This window comes from Vitis riparia, chromosome 9 (assembly GCF_004353265.1).
Source record: "Vitis riparia cultivar Riparia Gloire de Montpellier isolate 1030 chromosome 9, EGFV_Vit.rip_1.0, whole genome shotgun sequence".
NCBI lineage: Eukaryota > Viridiplantae > Streptophyta > Magnoliopsida > Vitales > Vitaceae > Vitis > Vitis riparia.
Genome location: NC_048439.1, coordinates 23534915 through 23554123, shown reverse-complemented (window position 1 = coordinate 23554123; position 19209 = coordinate 23534915). Strand labels below are relative to the sequence as shown.

General features: G+C 36.4%; 3 protein-coding genes across 6 annotated transcripts; 2 read left to right on the top strand and 1 right to left on the bottom strand.

Moving 5' to 3' along the window:
• The first annotated feature begins 218 nt into the window (after positions 1 to 218).
• Positions 219 to 10987, top strand: LOC117922044 (protein HIGH CHLOROPHYLL FLUORESCENCE PHENOTYPE 173, chloroplastic). Of its 4 annotated transcripts, XM_034840022.1 has the most exons (13): positions 228 to 928; positions 1024 to 1236; positions 1534 to 1738; positions 1987 to 2062; positions 2198 to 2333; positions 2459 to 2563; positions 6302 to 6382; positions 7327 to 7416; positions 7544 to 7609; positions 10234 to 10290; positions 10362 to 10439; positions 10512 to 10559; positions 10666 to 10987. In XM_034840022.1, the coding sequence occupies exons 1-13, from the start codon at positions 338 to 340 to the stop codon at positions 10735 to 10737; spliced, it is 1818 nt and encodes a 605-aa protein (XP_034695913.1). In that variant the 5' UTR covers positions 228 to 337; the 3' UTR covers positions 10738 to 10987. The 4 variants fall into 4 exon arrangements, 2 of the variants coding, with proteins under 2 accessions (XP_034695914.1, XP_034695913.1); XM_034840023.1 differs by lacking the exon at positions 6302 to 6382 and having other exon boundaries at positions 219 to 928; XR_004652431.1 differs by lacking the exons at positions 10362 to 10439; positions 10512 to 10559; positions 10666 to 10987 and adding an exon at positions 9176 to 9280 and having other exon boundaries at positions 221 to 928; positions 10234 to 10272.
• A 4513-nt stretch (positions 10988 to 15500) lies between these two features.
• Positions 15501 to 17115, top strand: LOC117921493. The gene is made up of 3 exons (XM_034839374.1): positions 15501 to 16077; positions 16308 to 16352; positions 16817 to 17115. The coding sequence occupies exons 1-3, from the start codon at positions 15656 to 15658 to the stop codon at positions 16872 to 16874; spliced, it is 525 nt and encodes a 174-aa protein (XP_034695265.1). The 5' UTR covers positions 15501 to 15655; the 3' UTR covers positions 16875 to 17115.
• A 239-nt stretch (positions 17116 to 17354) lies between these two features.
• On the bottom strand, positions 17355 to 18236 carry LOC117921494. The gene is made up of 2 exons (XM_034839375.1): positions 17846 to 18236; positions 17355 to 17738 (listed from the first exon to the last, which is right to left on the bottom strand). Exons 1-2 carry the CDS (start codon positions 18185 to 18187, stop codon positions 17568 to 17570), a joined length of 513 nt encoding a protein of 170 aa, XP_034695266.1. The 5' UTR covers positions 18188 to 18236; the 3' UTR covers positions 17355 to 17567.
• Between the last annotated feature and the right edge of the window lie 973 nt (positions 18237 to 19209).

Below are 19209 nucleotides of genomic sequence, written 5' to 3'. Positions count from 1 at the left end.
AAAATTTCTTCCGCTTTTATTAAAACAAATAATTTAAAAAAACAAAAAACAAAGCATAACCCTTGTGTGAATGTAGAAGAAAGGACGTGGCACGTCGGCTGGCTGTAGTCTGTAGCTGGTGGCACATTAGAATTTGTGGCTGGAAATCTGAAGTCGGAGCTCCGCCAAACTCTAGCCAATCAATCAACCATTCCTCGTCTTTTTCTAATTTATCTTTTGGAAAAATGTTAGGGATGAAATTATCCAATTACGAGTTGTGGCATGGAATTTCTATGTACATATGGTTACTTAATGGAGTAGTTGAAGGAGTTGATGGTACCTGCAACTCTCCAACAACATGACCATGGCTGCAACCTCTGCCACCACAACCGCCGCGGTCCTCAGTAATACCAATGCCCACCACCACCAGAAATGGATGAGATGTTCGGATGTGGGAATGGTTTCTCTCCCGACCTCCAATTGGGAGCCATTTGCTTCTCGATGGCGCCCTCACACCCGCACTCCCTTGCTTGTCCCTAGGGCTGCTTCCGCCGAGACCGCTGGCAAGGACAATAAGCGGAAGAAGAAGAAACGCCCCGACGAAGAAGAAGATGATGATGGTGGAAAGGACAAACAAGAACAAGAACAAGAACAGCAACTGCAGCAGGCTTCTGTTTCTATGATAAGCTTAGACGACGTGAATCCGGTTGGCTTAGGACGGAAATCGCGCCAGATATTCGATGAGGTGTGGCGGAAGTTCTCTGGATTGGGGCAGATATCGAGGACCACTCGCACCGATGAGGAGACTTTGCTCATAAGGGAGGGTGGTCCCATGTGTGAGTTCGCCATCCCTGGTGCTCAGAACACCACTGTCCTTGTCGTTGGTGCCACCAGCCGTATCGGCCGCATCGTTGTCCGCAAGCTCATGCTCAGAGGTTACACTGTCAAGGTCTTGAAGCCACTTCTCTGTATCAAAATCCCCTTATTTCCAACTCTTAACCCTGAATTTAGGCTAACTTCACTTTTGATTGATTCTGCATTCAGGCTTTAGTGAGGAAGGCGGATCAAGAAGTGGTGGACATGCTTCCAAGGTCAGTAGAGATCGCGATCGGGGATGTAGGTGATCCGGACGCTGTCAAGGCTGCTGTTGAAGGTTGCAACAAAATAATATATTGTGCCACTGCCCGCTCTGCCATCACCGGGGATCTCAACAGAGTTGATTATCAAGGAGTTTACAATGCCACCAAAGCATTTCAGGTTTGTCACTCTTCTTTAGCTCTCTCTTCCACCCACCTTTCCAATTTAAGAGAGTCCATTCTGTTTTTCCTGGGATTTGAATGAATTCATCTGCCTACATGTTTTTTCTTCAGACTTTGAGAAATTAAACAATTTTCAAATAAAGCAATATCTATTATATAATGATCATTATGGTGATGTCGCTGCTTTGCATTCCCAAGATTTTCAAAGTCCACGCAACACGTAGACTCCATGAGGGGTTCTACTGCTTCTTTAGGATATTGCTCGCCAAAACTGAGGTCTACCACAAATTTGCAGGACTACAACAATAAACTAGCACAGCTCCGGGCAGGAAAAAGTAGCAAAAGCAAGCTGCTGCTTGCAAAGTTCAAATCAGTAGATTCATTGAATGGGTGGGAAATTCGACAAGGAACCTACTTCCAGGATGTGATTGCTGCTAAGTATGATGGAGGAATGGATGCTAAATTTGAATTCATGGAGACTGGAGATGCTGTTTTCTCAGGTAAAACTACTGGACATCAGCTCAACTATAGCACATGCACTTTTTGTGGCATTTACGTCATCGCCATCTCCTTACTTCCATCAAATTCCTCAGAAATGTATGCATTTATGCACAAGATTTGGCTGTATCTATGGGGGATGAAAGAGGGAAAATGACTTAAAAAAATCTTAATAATTTGTTCTAGTTATGCAACTGTAACACGGGAAAGTTCTAAAAGTCTAAGCTCTGTTTTTTGTTGTATAATACAGGGTATGTTTTCACCAGAGGAGGGTACGTGGAGCTGTCAAAAAAGCTTTCACTTCCTCTTGGGCGCACTCTTGACAGGTATATAATACTTGCATTATCTCTGAGCTCTTGTTCTTGCTAGAGCCAGCTACTATTGAGGCGTTTTGTTTTCTTATCCATTTTTTGAGCTGCAAATCTCGTCATGGCTTCCATAATCAAAATCATTTTGGTCAGATATGAAGGTCTAGTTCTATCTGTTGGTGGGAATGGAAGATCTTATATTTTAATTCTTGAAGCTGGTCCATCAGCAGATACAACGCAAAGCAAAATGTATTTTGCAAGGATTAGCACAAAAGTTGGATTTTGTAGGGTAAGTATTCTCTTTCCCTTATATAGAAAGCTTGTGGTTCAACCAAAGACCCTATCATGCTTTTAGATTTTTGCTTAGCTGCATTTGAATATAATCTTCATATTTTCTCCTATTGTATTTTGCAGGTCAGAGTACCATTTTCTTCCTTCCGCCCTGTGAAACCAGATGATCCACCATTAGATCCATTCCTTGTACATACTTTGACTATACGCTTTGAACCAAGAAGACAGGTTTGTTTGTTACTTTGACTTATTTTACATATACAATTGGTCAATGTTTCCTAGCCCTTCTTTCTCTAGTTCCATAACCAGTTAAAGTCATGTGGCTTTTCTACTCACTCACACTACCATGCACTCAATATTTGGATGATTGTTGGTGATATATGATAAAAGATGAGGACCCATACTTGGCTAAGAGGGTCTATATAGTGGATAAGTAACAAGAATATATAACAGTCTTGTTTAACTATTTGGTTCTGATGACACTGATCTGTCCTCACCATTTTGCTCTACCTAGAGACATCTTTTATAGAATCATAGGCAAATATTTTTTTTCCACAATCATTATTTAATCTCAGTTTGATATTTCCCATGTCATACACAATCAATATGAACTGATGATTATTCCTTCCAATTGGCATATATTGTGAAGTATTACTCCTTGTTGAATTTTATCAAACCATTTCAACTAATTTTCAATCATCTTGTTCTTGTGCTCCTCCATTTGACTTCTAGCTTCTTAGGAATGCATTAGTTTCTGTTTATCCTTTTCTTTTTGTGTAAGAAACTATTCTTGCAGTAGTATTAAAAATGGAAAGATCTACAAAAGAAGGATGAGAAATCCTTCAGAACAAAAAATGTAAATGAATCTATAAAAGAGAAAAAACTCCCCAAAGAAACCACCTAGGCTTCTCAATCCCAAGGAATCCACTAAAATCACAGAGAACATGGCATCTCTATCAAAGTCAAGGGAAGTGGTTCCTTTTTTAGCCAGCTTATCAGCTTTCTTATTTGCTGCTCTAGACTTCCACAATAAAGAGTTATTCTAGTGAGATCCACAGTCTTCAACACCCAATGACCATATCTCCATGACCATCTCTGACCATTAGCCACCAGGAGTCCATCTCTCTTTGAGAAAGCTTGGATAATCCTGCCCCTGTATTTTTGTATGGATCCCCCTTTGTCACATCATCAAACTTAGATAGCTTTCCATACTACCCTCTCCTATCAATCATATATTGTAATGCTACACCATAGTAGGCTAATGATCTCCATCACTGGTATCTCTAGTCACACAGAAGTCAGTTAATGAATTCCTTCTCAAATGTATTCCTCTGAACGTGACTTACTTGGCAATAGTGAAAACCCTAGGATAAACAGGTGCCAGAATTCACCACAGGTTTAGACCTTGCTGGAGGAGACTGAAATCACTGTTTCATATCATGTAGATGAAAGAACACAGCCTCAGAGTTGTTGGGGTATTTCACATTTTCAGGCACAGACCTGCCTATCACCTTGGGAAACTAGTTGCCAATTATGAAAACAATGCCTTATTCTAAGAATATACAGAAATTTCATTTCTACATCCAACTGACAGTCTATAACTGTCATTTGGAATTGTTTTTCCCTTGAAAAATAACTAAATTCATTGTGGAAGTATCTTCATATAGGATTGAAGACATGTCATGTAGGTTGAAATAGAGAAAACACAAAGTGAAGAAATTAATACAAAGCATGACTGACAAACTAATTTGTAAAAAATTTCACATGTTAGTACATTAGTTTTACATTTAATTTCACTTATACTATCAATATTGAGGACACATTTCCCTTATAGATTTCACAACACTATCAATGTTCAGGACGCAATCGTTGTATAGGTCTAACACTCCTATCGTGTGATGTATTGGAAAAAGTTCATGACATTATACATGTAATAGGCTTCTTTTAATTGTTTAGACATATTTTAAAGCCGTGGGGGTGTGTGAGATTGTGATATCTCACATTTATTAGGAGAAGTTCTTGATACTATATATGTATTGGGCTCCTCTTAACTCTATAGACAAGTTTTAAAGTTGTGAGGGTCTATTGAGCCTAGAGTGCACAATATCTACATGGAGGGAGTGGGTTGTTACACGTTGAATATTCCATTTTCTGTGTCTATCATTATTGGGTTATGAAGATTATTTATAGACGACTCTAACTGAGTTAAAGTTGGCTCTACACTAGTTGAGTTTATAGCTATCATTGGTGCAACACTCTCCCTGGTTCTACATGTGGATGGTGGTGACTTCCTCAGAAGCCAGTGGCGGACCATGTCTGAATCATATGGAGGCACAAGGTGCAGTACTAGATGCAGTTGTCACCGTCTAGTCATCTGCAAAGGCAATTGCACCAGGACCCTACATAAGTGGGCTTGAGAGCCTAGAAGTTGCAGAGAGGATGGTGCTGAGCAGAGTCAATACCCCTTTTGATCAAGGATCATAGGGCATGCAGAGTCTGGATGGTCAGATGAACCAGAATATATCATGGTTCACTGCCACATGGCGATGTGGGACCCTTTTTCAGGATAAATAATTTTCTTCATTGTCAATAAGGCATTTCAAACATTTCTGTCTAAACCCAATTGAAATCAGAAAAGTCATGCATAGAAAGAGAAGAAAAAGAGGTTTGTTGAAGCCGAAGAAGTTGAATAAAATCTCATTTCTTCAGAACCTTGAGAGCTTTACTCCAATGAACCTTGGAGAAGATAAAGAGATGGAGACTATGGCCTGTAAGAACCCTAAGATGCAAACCAAGGAGCGTCTACAGGATTTTTCCTTTAAAGGTCCTCTCTCTCATTCTGTACTAATCAGCTAGAAGTAGAATCTCTAGGCTTTCCTTAATCTTGACTCTAACTACTTATCATTCCACAAATTAACTCAGTTAAATAATAAACCAGTTAATTATTATCATTAAATAATAATACAATGAAACACTTGTTAAATGACTTTAATTATGTCCCTCCAATCAATATCTATAAGTGACACTAGGATAAGCTAAGCATACAGCCTAACTACTGTGCAAAAACATCTTATAGTCTTTCTAATTAAACATCTTTTAATCACTACTTACATTGTAGTAAATAATTTACTAAAATACTTGATCAGTTTATAGTAGTTCACATTTTTATTAGCTTAGGAAGTCGTTGAGAATTGCTACTTCCACAGTCCTAATAATACAATTACAGTGATCATTAGCTTAGGAAGATATTTTATTTCACTCAAAAAATGGGTAGATTCCTTCCTGAGAACAAATACTCCCAGAGTCCTAATCTTGGCTATCTAGGTTACCAAGGTGTTGATCACGAAGACCTCATTCTTTGTCAATGGTGAATCGAACCTTAATTGGTACACAGTACACTAGAAGCCCTAAGAGTAGGGTAACACATCAAATCAAAGCCACATACATCACCATGCTCCCAGAGCCAGTGTGATTGACAAACCTCACTGTGGGCATCTTTTACCCTGGGGGTAGGTAATCCTTTCCCCAACTTTAGATATGTCACACTTTGCTTTAAGTGGACCTTTCTAATGCAGCTCTCACCGTAGTGGTAGATAACCTGTTTCTCTATTTTGAGGCAGTTCTCTCTCTGCTCTGGGAGGCCTACTTTCCCATGACTTGAGCTTGAGAAGTGGAGCCTGCTCTAATACCAAATGTTACAAACCTTGACAAATACACCATTAGTCCCAGAACTGATGAATGCATCAAATCAAAATCCTATAGTTCATAATATAACATCAGTAAATGTAGCTAATGTAATCCACAGTTTAGATTTTGTCTTCATCTTTGTCATATAGGAAATGAATCTGCTTGATGCTTGAGTCATACAATTCATGATGGTGACTTCTTATATGATACAAAGAAATCTAATTCCCCTAATTCTACTATTTTGTTGAATGCTGATATGTAATACTTTTCATATTGCAGAGACCTATTGATGGACCCACAGGAACACAGCAAGACCTGAGAAGCTTTAAACTTATAATGGAATACATAAAAGCCTTGCCTGTAAATGCTCTAATCTATTTTTCCATTAGTTTGTTGCACAAATCTATCTCTAGTATTGGTTCTGGACTTATTACACTCAGGTATAGGAAGAATGTAGTGAGTGTTAGCTTACTCCTGGTCATTATATACAGCATGAAGTTACAGGTCTCTCTCTCTCTCTCCCCCTCCCTCCCTTCCTCGCTCACTGTCATTATGGCTAGAAATATACTGCATATTGATGTGTTTACTTGAAGGGTAGCTTGCAGAAGATTTTCATGCATGTTCCCTTAGGAATCAAGCTTTTTCCAACTTAAAAACTCTCTTAAAATTTTATGCTGAATTCACCATCAAGGCACATTCCAAAATGATTGGCATTCAAATACTTTATTTGATTGCATTAATGGGAAGTACAAATGGAAGATTCGTTGTCAAAAATCTATTCACAAAAACAGATTCTGATTCTAATCCTACCATCATCTGGGGTATTACTTAGACCAATTCAAGGGTCTGCCCAGTCAACATGAAAATCAGTAACAAATAAATAAAAATTTATTGAGTTTGCAATCAGTCCATCTTGTGATTACCTAATTTTAATAGTATCTTGAATTCAGTCAACTTTATAAACCGAAAGTAATTATCTTCTGAAATGAATTTTAACTGTGGCAGTTCATTAACTTTTTGTATGGCATATATTTTTATTATGGCCATGCTTGCTAAAGATTGCATACAGATCATATCTCGGTTATCATCCTGAATATGCAAATCAGAAATGTTTCTAAAATGTGGAAAAGTGAATCAATGAGATAGGGGGACAAAAAAATTTGATTTATGTGCATCACTGTCTGGATAATGATCCCTGCTGCTATGCTGCAGGGCTTTGGTTTACAAGCTTAAGTTTATATGGAAATAGGAGTTTCCTACATTCTTCTTCATCCTTAAAAGAATAAAATAATGGATGTTTGCAGACTGGGCAAGAAACGGACTTCATCTTAGTTTCATGTACAGGATTAGGGATAGAACCTACTAGAAGGGAGCAAGTTCTGAAAGCCAAAAAGGTTAGCCCTTCCTTCATCTTTTTGTTTTTTCTTTCCTTTTCCTTTTTCCGCCTTTTTGTGCATACAGTTTCTGTTTCCTTTAATTTTGCTCACATGACATTGGTTCTAAGTAGTTACAATTCTCCAGGCTGGGGAGGATTCATTGAGAAGATCAGGCCTTGGATACACAATCATTCGCCCTGGTCCCCTAAAGGTAAAGTTGTTATATGAGATGGTGGGTTTATGAATTGACTTTGAAAAGCCAATGGACATTTCTTTTTTTTTTTTATCTGAAACAATCTGCACATTTCTTTTTTTATCTGAAACAATCTGCTATATAAAATCTGATTAAAAGAAGGAAATAGATCTATACTAGTCTACAAAAGCAAATCTAACTGCAGTTGGTCATTGACACATGTTTTTTTCCAAAGTTATGACATACTAAGCAGTTGGCTATGTCGGCTGATTTTCTTCCAAGTTATGACATGCTATGGAGTTGGCTATATAGTTAGTGCCCAAGTCATTTGTCCAGGTTCTGCTTAGTTTCAGAGCTTCGAAGAAAATTGTTAGGAGTTTGCTTTTGAACTGGCTTTAGAATTACACTAGCCAGCTGGAATCCTTACCATAGAGAACATGAAAATTTTAGGCCTTGTTTTGAAACTGTTGATGAAAACAGTTTTTTGATCTTTTAAAATTAGTTTTCTAAATTAGAAAACATGATTGACAAAATAGAAATAGAAGCCCTTTTTTTTTTTTTTTTTTTTGAAACCAAAAAACAGGAAAACATCTTTGGTAACTAAAAAACGGAAAACACTATAACATGGTATTTTTTGAGAATATATTTTAGTTGTTTTCACTTGTTTTCTGAGGTTTGTTTTTAAAAATATTGGGACAAAAATGAAGAATAATTGAAAATAAAGCACTATATATATATTTTTAAAAATATTTGGAAACATAGAAAACAAATTGCAAACATTCCAAATTCCCAAATAGAATTTTATTCAATAAATCATCAGAGAATTGTTTTTAAAAACTGTTCTCAAAAGTTGTTTTTTGAGAACAATTTTTTAAAATGTTCCCAAATAGTCCCTAGTTTTAAATCGGAAAACATGATTGACAAACTTTTGATAGAAACAGTTTTTTGAGGATTCATTCTAAAAATAGGTTGTTTTTTAGAACAAATTTGAGGTCTTTTCAGTTGCTTTTTGTATGGTGATTTGAGAAACAACAAAAAATATAGATAATACTTTGAGAACTTTTGCATTGTACATAAATGTATAGTACCTTCATGGAGAATAAGCCAAGAAAACTATATTTCATGTTTGAGTTCCCAAACAGAGTTTTGTTCCTAAAAATAATTGAAAACTGGTTTTGAGAACTATTCTCAAAAAACAGTTTTCGAAAACAATGCCAAATAGACCCTTAGAGTTGGTTCTTCCACATCTAGTTTTCTTTCTATCTCATGAACCTTGGGATAATGTAATTTGGACGTAAATCTTACTACATTGAAACCTTGGATGGAAATCTTACTACATGGAAACTGCACTGTTTACCACAAACATGTCTATGCAGGTAGAGATAGAAATATTTCCATTTGGAAGAGAAAACAAAAACCCTTATTGCCAGTTCTCCTCTTCCAGTTGCTTTTCAACTACATGCATCTTCAAGTCATGTGATTAGGATTTGATCTAATATGCTTTTCAACTTCTGTATTAAATAAGATGTATCCTAGGATGTTTTTTGCTAAATAACATTAAAAATGTACTTTAATACATTGTAGGAAACCGGCTGAACAAGCACTATGTGCTGGCATATATAGGAGGTGCATGTGCAAAAGCATCCATCTTCTCCACTGTGTATCAACTATAAAACCCATTTGTAATGTGTATGTACCATAAGTCAGTGCTAATAATCTGTTTTTCCATACAAACAATGGTGCTTCTTTTTCCTCTAGTGAATTGTATGCATTTCGTCGATTTATTTTCTATTGTGGGGCTTTTTGTTCATATCATAGCTGGGCATTCATATAGAGCAAACAGCCACCAATTATCTGGAGCATTTGGACCATCAAAAGTGATCAGGTACCCCGATTTCATGGTGGGATTAGAGTGGCCATAACTTCTGATGTAAAAGGAGCTATATCAATCTTCATTTGCCATATGCACTAAAAGTGCCTTCAACCAATTCATTGTTGAATGATGCCATTTGAATGTTCTAGGATAGGCAATTTACAGTAGAAGTTGCCAATTTTGCCGATTGAAAGAAAGTTTTTGGTTTCTTCAAGTTTAATTGTTGTTCTGCTTCTGAACTGATTTCTAGTACTATCTTATAGCAGCTTAAGTGATTCTATGGATTTTGATTGATATGGTTTTTGAAAGAGTTTTATTTTCTATTTTTCCTTGTGGATTCAAAGAATGAGCTTGAAATTGAAGAAAGTGATCTTCCTTCCTTTTCTTGCTTGCTGCTACATTAGAAATGGGCCAGGCAAGTATACTTTTGCTAATGGTAGTGCAGGATGCTGTGAAACTGTTTAGGGAAAGGGGAAAACATGTATATCTTGTAAAACCCATGTCATATAGGGGCTTGCAGGCTAAGTTATTTCATGCTCCATAAGGATTCATGCTAGGGTAATTCATGATACATATATTGGAAAAGGACTGCAGAAATGTATCAATTAAAGTCAACAGAGAAAACAGTCATGAGTCTGAATACAAGTTTGCCTTCTCCTGTCAATGGTTAGTAGTGATATTTTGATATCACATATAGCATTTCTTTTGTGAGTTGAATTGCTGTTTCCACAGCAAAACTTGAAGTGTGATTGCTAATTAATTCTTTCAGGAAGAACCTGGTGGGCAACGTGCTCTCATATTTGATCAAGGAAACAGGATTTCTCAGGTGAGGATGATAAATTCTATGGACAAACAGCACATTACTGGATTTACTTTAATCTTTCTATTCACTTGTAGGGAATCAGCTGTGCCGATGTGGCTGATATCTGTGTGAAAGCACTGCATGATTCAACTGCAAGGAACAAGAGTTTTGATGTGGGTAACACTTGTTAGTTTTGAAGTTCCTTTTAAGTGGAATAGAGCTAAGGTAACTTTGATTGTGACCAGGTATGCTATGAGTATGTGGCCGAGCAAGGGAAAGAGCTCTATGAGCTGGTAAGTACTGTCAGCTTTTATATATTGAAAAATGAAATTAGATATCTTCTCAGGGCCTGTAATTTCTTGAATTTAACTTGCTAACAATCTTTTTTCTCCTTTTCAGGTTGCACATTTGCCTGACAAAGCAAATAACTATTTAACACCGGCAATGTCGGTTTTAGAAAAGAACACTTGACATGTTTGATGTTTATTCCCCAAGAAAGTTATTTATAGATTATACAAGATATCCTTCCCCACACCCCACCTTCTTTCTTTTTCTTTTTTTAATCATTTGTTTCAGTGACAATCAGAAGTCCCGTACTGCTTTCTCAGTGAGTTCATGTAGATGAGTAGTGTAACACATGTATTTCTATGAACTGGAAAAAGTGTAAATGACAAGAACATTACTCTATCTCTTTTATAAAGTCAATTTCTTTTTGAGATAACCTGAAATATTTCAGTAGGGTTTAAAAGCAAGAAAAAAAAAAAAAAATGCCAAGATGGCAAAAAAATAGAGATGGTGGAGCATGTCAACAATCCCATTTGTAGGGTGAATTGCTGCCGAACAGAAGTGATGAAAGCCCTCAGGTAAGCATTTTCCTTATCCTTATGAGTTTTTTGGTCCATTAGGAGAATCAAATTAGTAACTCAAGAAACTTTTGACCCTATGTAGATATTGCCTGTCTTAGGTTCATTGACCTGCAAAACTTTAAAACATGAATATAAATTAAACGAGTTGCCTCGTGCGAGTATCAGGACTTGATGACAAGCGATCATTCCACGAACTTGTGATTTTACGTGGATATTATTTGTTTCAATACATGAATATAAATCGGACGAATCTTCTTTTATAAGAATCATAACCTCTTTTGCTAGGCGAATATAATATTGCGAAACCCTTGCCATATGCTAGTGAATGCATAGATGAACTAGAAGTGAAACATTGCTGTATCAAAGATGAATGGGAGAACCTTTGGATGAAGAGAACCCCAGCAGCAATGGGTTGAAGAACCTTTGGATGAAGAAAACCCCGGCAGCAATGGTTTGAGCTGACAAGCTTTGGTTGCAATTCCATAATTTCTTCTTTTCCACCAAATTGGGAATGTCATCTGTGATGATCCCCTCGCAATATATATATATATATATACACACACACCATCCACATATAGACAAACTCCAAATGTTTTTTAAATTTAGCAAAAAAATTTACAAAATGAATGATATTGTCCATTTTGAACCTAATATGTTCGCACAACTTTAAAACACAAAATTAAGAGGAATCCACACACATATATAAGGAAATTTGAGGGAGAAGAAAAAATACTTCTTTTTATTTTTCACCTACTTCCAAAATGATTCTTGCATCGATATTTATATATGAATGATTGAGATTACTTGTCTAAGAAAAAGAAGTATAATCCTTGATCTCAAGAGAAACTCTCATAAAATCAGGAAATAAAAATAGAATAAAAAATAACTACATCACAACTATGCATTTAGCTTTGACATAGCTCTAACACAGTTGTGGCACAACTGTAGTTGTAACACAACTGTGCATACAATTGTACCTCTCAGATTTCCTTTGGATTTCCATTCCCCCCTTTAGCTAGGTTGTAAATGTTGATTGTGCCTAGCTTGGATCTCAATTCTTCAAAGTTGGTTCTAAAAAGCGCCTTGGTAAGAATGTTTATCGTCTGGAGAGTTGTTGGAGTGTAAACCAATGAAATCTTTCATTCTTCTATCTTCTTAATAAAATGAAGATCTATTTCCACATGTTTTGTTTGATCATGATGAACCGGTTTCTTAGCTATACTTATGGCAGCTTGATTATCACAAAATATCTTCATACTCTTCTACTAGAGTTTTTAGCTTGTTTAGGAGTCTCTTTAACCACATTTCTTCATAGATTCCATGTGTCATAACTCTAAATTTTACTTCTGCACTACTCTTAGTTGCAATAGATTATTTCTTGCTTCACTAAGTAACCAGATTCCCCTATATGTAGGTGCAATATCCTGAGGTTGGTCTTTAGTCAATTATGGAGCCAACCCAATCTACATTTGAAAAATTTTCAATGTTTCTCTTCTATGTTCTTTTGAAATAGAGTCCCTTTCTTGGAGTCATTTTGAGATATCTTATAATACAATACACAACTTTCATATGTTCCTCAGTTAGATTGTTCATGAATTAGCTAATCATGCTGATTGAAAAAGCAATGTCTTTGATATCTCCCTTTATTCATTGGAGCACTTCCTTCGACTATTCCTAGTTTAGTAATGTAGTCCATAGGTGTATCTGTAGGTTTACACTCAAGCATCCCAATCTCCTTTAGCAAGTCTGAGACATACTTACGTTAGGAAACTATATAGTACCAATTTTTGATCTAGTAATTTCCATCCTAAGAAAATATTCAAGATTTCCTAGGCCTTTAATTTCGAACTCATGGGCAAGGAAATTCTTGAGCTTGCTTATTTATTCTTCATGATTTTCAATCAGGATTATGTCACCCACATAAATAATAATAATGATAGTTCTTCCCTTAGTAGTGTGTTTTTACAAATAAAGTGTGGTTAGATTGACATTGGGAGCAACCATATCCCTTTACAGCCTTGGTGAAACGCTCAAACCAAGTTCGAGGAGATTGCTTGACTTAGTCTTTAGACCTAGAGGAATCTCCATGTACACTTCTTCTTCTAAGTCACCATTGAGAAGACATTTTTTTATGTCTAGTTGATGAAGGGGCCAATCTTGGTTAACAACTAACAACAACAGAACATGAATTGTGTTCAATTTGGCAACTGAAACAAAAGTTCTTGGTAGTCAGTTCCGTAGGATTGCGTAAATCCCTTATCAACTAGCCAAACTTTGTACCTATCAACACTCCCATTTGCTTTGTACTTGATTGTGAGGATCCACTTACTCTTGATTGGATTATTTCCTTTTGGAAGTTCAACAAGCTCTCATGTCCCATTCTTTTTTAGAGCTCGGATCTTTTCCTCAATGGTTGTCTTCCATTCAAGTATTTGTATGGCTTACTGGATATTGTTGGGAATCCAAACATCCATAAGACTAGTAACAAAGGCCCGATAACTTGGTGACAAACTCTGATAAGAGATGAAGTTATAAATTGGATGATTTGTGCAAGATCTTACTCATTTCCTTTTGGCAATTGACAAATTGAGCTCATTATCTTCTGACTCATTAGGATTAGAATCAATGTTACTTGAGTGTGTCTTTTTTAGGATTGAATTCGGTTCAATTTCATGTACTAGCCCAAGATGTGTTTGCAACTCTATATCTTAATCTTATTGAAACTTCTTCTTTTTCCTTGAGTAGACAATGAACTCATTGCTGTTGATAGTTTGAGATTGGTTTGGGTGAAAAGAAGTACTTGGCCCGGTGTCTATGGATTGAGTAGTTTGGAGCAAGAGACTTGGAAAAAGAGAGATAGAGTTAGAGTTGTGAACAATAACAAACTCAAGTGTTTGAGGTTTGGTCATGATTTTTGTTTCCTAAAATTGGTACTCATGAATTCTATTCTCTCCTTGAATATTGGTTTTGGAGTAATAGGATTGATTTTCAAAGAATGTCACATCCATGGAGGTATGAATTAAACTTTTTTGTGATAGGAGAGTAACACTTATAACCCTTATGGTTTGGAAAGTATCCTAGCAAAGTACACTTAGTGACCCTGGGATCAAGCTTACTTTGATGTTGTTGAATGTGAACAAAGGTTGAGCACCTAAATACCTTTGGTGAAATGGTGGAAATGAGTTCAGTCTTAGGATATGATTTGAGAAAGACTTTCCACAGTGTTTGAAAACTCAAGACATGGGAAAACATTCTATTGATGAGATAGGCTGCAGTATGTACAACTTCTCCCCAAAAATTCTTTGGGACATGGGAGGAGAGCACAAAGGCTCTTGTAACTTCTAACAATCGTCTATTATTTCTCTCAGTTATCCCATTTTGTTGAGGAGTATTAATGTAAGAACTTTGATGAACTATACCTTTTTTTAATAAAAATTCCCTTAGGTTAGAATTGAAATAATATCTTGCATTGTGAGTTTTCAACACCTGTATTTTGACATGGAATTGGGTTTGGATCATGTTATAAATTTTTTTAAAAAAATTGATCCACTTTTGATTTTTCTTTCATCAAGAATATCCAAGAAATTCTAATATCATCATCTACAAATGATACAAATCATTTAGTCATTGTTATTATTATTATTTTTTTTTATCTTAGATGACCCCTAAACATCATTGTGTTTTATGGAAAAAGGATGAAATGGTTGTTTGTATGGTTGAATTGGATAGGTTTTTCAAACATGCTTCGATAATTGACAAAACTTCAAGTGAATAAAGATGGAAAGAATTTTTTGAGGTACAAGAACCTATGATGTCTTATATGATAGTGCCATAATATAATATCGCTATCTTTATTACAACTATAGACAGAAAGAAACAGTTGGGGTTGTCTTTCAATATAATCAATTGCTTTGAAGATATAGAGGCCCGAACACACCTCAGTAGAAGACGAACTCCAATTCACAAACAAATGTGGCTATAGGAAAAATACGATTACAGGCGAATGATGCCTTTCCATACTTGCCTAGAAACTCAGTTGTGAAATTTTGTTTACTGCAGTAGTCAAGTGAAAGGAGAAGACTGTAAAGAATTTTGATAGAAGAAAACCACAGCAACATTGCACTAAAATTTCACTTTCAAGCTTTTGCAAAATTCTAAATACCAAATTTGAGAAATCTGTGGTAATTTAGAATTTTGACCTTTTTTTTTTTTTTTTTTTTTTTTAATGATTATTAAGCTGAAGGTCAGCCCAAAGGCCCAGTTCAGCTTAATTGCAGTTGTTTGTTTGTAATGCAACTCTCACCACCCAGGGCCTAAGTCTATCTCGTGTTTACACGTGGATGAGCTCTAAAGCTGAAGAGATAAGGAGGGCTATTCGCCTCTTCCACTCTTGGGTGTGTATTGTATCTCTTTTGGAAACAGAAAGAAGAAGAAAAGGGGACGGGTAATGAGAGACATATACATCATCATCATCATCATCAGAAGAAGACAAGGCTAGAAGAAGAAGAAGAAGAAGAAGAAGAATGCTAATGCTAAGATATGGCGGAGGAATTTCAAGTGTTTTGATGTTGAAGAAGAAACGACCCAGCTCCAACTCCATATATGTGGCATCAGCAGTAGTTGGTGTGGTGAATAATGGGAATGGGGAGCATATTGGTAGGAGGTGGTACGGGCGGCCAGCAGCAGCAGCAGCCGGGTTGGTTGCAGCTGCAATGATGTTTTCAACGGCATGGGCATGGAGGTCAGGGGCAATAGAGGCGCCGGAGACACTGTCCAACATCCCACAGACGCTGTCGGGGGAGTGCCCATCTGTGCAGGACTGCAAGAAGGCCAGAATCCAGCGCCCCAAGTCCAGAAAAGCCGAGTCCTGCACCATCAAGTGCGTTACCACCTGCATCCGCGGCGGGGACGGCTCCCCTGGTGAAGGCCCTCTCAACATCCGCAGGTGTTCTATATATATATATATATTTATCTTATCTTCAACCATTTCATCTTGTGGATATGGAGTAGCAGGCGAATAGGATTATTGCCTTTTACCAGTATTTTTGTTTTCTTTAATATTGTTAATGGCATTATGAAATGTTGAATTCATATGAATTGGAACTCATAGTTGATGTATCACCCTCAAAGGGATAATTAGTAACCTAATTTTGGATTTTCTGTCTTTGTTTACAGGCCTCTAGTCGTATTTAAGCAGGGGTTTCGAAGCCGTCAATATTGGTATGTTTTAGCCTTCTTTTAAATTAACATTGCATCATCCTTATAGTTGTTGCTCTGTTTCTGTAACACAGACAACTCCATCAATCAACCTAACTTCATTCATTCGACTGGAGTACTAGATTTTGAACCAAATTCTATTAGAGAATTTAAATTCTTTTTAATCTTTTCTCTATAAAGATATCGCACATTAAAGCTTTCAAACTTTCAATTATTATTTATAACATTTCATAAAAAATTTGTCAACAACTTACCACTTCTAAACTCTTCTTTAATTCCATTGTCATGAGGGTGTGCATGTTTGAGTATCATTCACAAATTAAGAAAGTGGCCAAATTAGAATTACTAGAAGAATAAGTGGAGGGCATTTGATTTTGTGGCAAATTGCCTTGATTAGTTACAACTAAAATTGCATTTGGATTTGTGATATATTGATGGTAGTTTTTCCTTGTCTGTGTGTTGTGCAGTTTGGTGGAGTGTTCTGATATTTGCAACCTGATTGGAGATGGTGATGATGGTCCATGAATTGGACCTATGTTGTTTCATCACTGAAAATAATCTTTCATTCATGTACATATATAAAAACCCTCCAAAATTTTTCCTTCCTTTTGCTTTTTTGATATGTTAATTTCCATTTTTGAAGAGGAGAAAGTTGAATATTCATCCCCCAAAAATCTGAGTATTGTACCGCATTGTTAAAAAAGGCTTTAATTAATACTTTCATACACCAAAAAGATTTTAGGGTGTGTGTAAAGTTTTCGAACAAGATTAGATTTCTAACAAGAAGAATTATTCCCCCCCAAAAAATAAAAAAATGGAAATAAGTCCTTGATCATGATCTTATCAACGCATGTCAGACAGGCCCTTAATGAGAAGCAATTCTTATCAGGAATGATGAGTAGGAGAGGGTGTATTACTAATTTACCATTAGCTTGGATTGTGATGAGGGAAGTTTTGAAGGCAAACCAAAAATCTCTTGATCCCCCATGTTGAAGATGGAACTAATGCTTCTAATACCCCTGGCCATCTTCGTCCACAAGGACGTCTAGCCCAGCGCCTTTTTATTAGAGGTCTAAGATTCATTACAGTGGTGCACCAAAACTGCATGTTGCTTGCATATATGTGAAACATCTGATGGATTAAAAACATATGTAGCTACGTTGAAAGCAGGCAAGGAAGAGAGAAGGTGGTGGTGCTTGTACTACATATATACATAGCTTAGAGCCTTGACAGCGGTTTAACCAATGAAGCAAACAAGGATGATGCTGGGGACATCAACGACGCAGACTTATTATTCCCACTGCCTCCCTGTTGCTGCTGCCCTTTGTTTTGCTGCTCATCATCTCCCTCCTCCTGCTTTGCTGCTTCCTTCTCCGCATCTTCAACCATCTGTATGTTCATTAATTTACTACTGTTACGCATGCAAATACAACTCCAAGATATGTACATAGATATATGTAGTTGAACAGCTAGGAAGAGAGAAGCTAGAGAGAGACCTTCTTAGCTAGAGCTGGGGAGAGAGAAGGAAGGAAATCGGAGAGGTGAGACTTAATCCGGGTCAAGGCGTCCATGGTGAGACCATGAGCGGCCACCCTCACATCCCTCACCACTGTCTCCAAGAAGTGGCGGGCGTTCTCCAAGGCATCAGTGGGGACAGCAGCAGCACTCAGCTTCTCCAACAACCTATCCTTGATGGCCCCCACGTTCCTCCTGATTCCCCTCCCGTTGCTCTCTTCCTCCTCCTGCTCATCATCTCCCTTATGGCTGCTCCTCTTCTTCACCACTTGTATTGCGTGTGCCGGTGAGTACGGCTTTCCCTGCCCAACGTCCTCGTCCATAGAAGAAGATGATCAAATGGGCAATGGGCAATGCGCTCTCGGCCGGAATGTAGGTAAGCCGTGTAGTTGTGTGGGCCCTGAAATGATGGAAGCCACACCGCTCGTAATTAGTCGTATCTTGTTGGTGTCGTTACTCGCACAGCCTACATGAGGCGGTGGTGTCTGCTGTCATTTATGCCTGACGCGTGTTCTCTGCTTCTTGTCTCCATGCGATAACATTTCCGTCGCTGACTCGCTGTACGTGGACGGCAGTCCTAACCACGCCCGTACATTCATCCGAGCTAGTTATAACTTATAACCAATAAATAAATAAACTTAATACTGATGGAATATTTGATTTTTTTTAAATATAAAACATGTAAATGCCTTTATATATGAAAATATTTTTTAAAAATTCATGTCATTAAAACGTTTTCACTTTATCAAAATTTTAAAATTTTGAAAACTGTTCTAAGAATATAAGATATAATTTTTTTTTTATCTTATGTAGAATTTTAATTTTATAAAAAATAAGAAATAAAAAAATTAATTATAATTGTTTAGTTTATACATGCATAAGCCCTTGAAAGTCAAATAATTTAAAGAGTTTGAAGCATTTTGTAATTATTAAAAATAAAGTGTTTAACAAACTTTAAAAAATCTAAAAAGTGATAGATAATCATCCGTGATTCTTTCAAAATTTATTTATTTTGTTGTATGACATAGAATTAAAAACGCTATTCATTCTTTTTATATATAAAAAGGTTAATTTGAAGTAATATATAAAAATAATTTATTAATTTTAAATTTATTTGCTATTTTATTTCCTCCATATTTTTTGGACCCAAACAAAACCTTAGTGCAATCTTTTTAAAAAGAATGTTACTAATGAAAGCATGATATGATAAAATGTTTTAATTGGAATTTTTATGAAACAGATTCTATGTCATATTAAGCTTTAAATTTTAATATTAAGTAATTTTATTAAAAGTAATTAATATGCTTAGTAATTTTAAATTAATTCATTAAATTCATTGATCATG

Coding starts and splice junctions, on each gene's coding strand:
- LOC117922044 (XM_034840022.1), top strand. CDS start 338: ATGACCATGGCTGCAACCTCTGCCACCACAACCGCCGCGGTCCTCAGT. Junction 1,237..1,533: donor ATGCCACCAAAGCATTTCAG/GTTTGTCACTCT, acceptor ACAAATTTGCAG/GACTACAACAATAAACTAGC. Junction 10,560..10,665: donor GGAAAGAGCTCTATGAGCTG/GTAAGTACTGTC, acceptor TCTCCTTTTCAG/GTTGCACATTTGCCTGACAA.
- LOC117921493 (XM_034839374.1), top strand. CDS start 15,656: ATGCTAATGCTAAGATATGGCGGAGGAATTTCAAGTGTTTTGATGTTG. Junction 16,078..16,307: donor GGCCCTCTCAACATCCGCAG/GTGTTCTATATA, acceptor CTTTGTTTACAG/GCCTCTAGTCGTATTTAAGC. Junction 16,353..16,816: donor TTTCGAAGCCGTCAATATTG/GTATGTTTTAGC, acceptor TGTGTTGTGCAG/TTTGGTGGAGTGTTCTGATA.
- LOC117921494 (XM_034839375.1), bottom strand. CDS start 18,187: ATGGACGAGGACGTTGGGCAGGGAAAGCCGTACTCACCGGCACACGCA. Junction 17,739..17,845: donor CCCCAGCTCTAGCTAAGAAG/GTCTCTCTCTAG, acceptor ATGAACATACAG/ATGGTTGAAGATGCGGAGAA.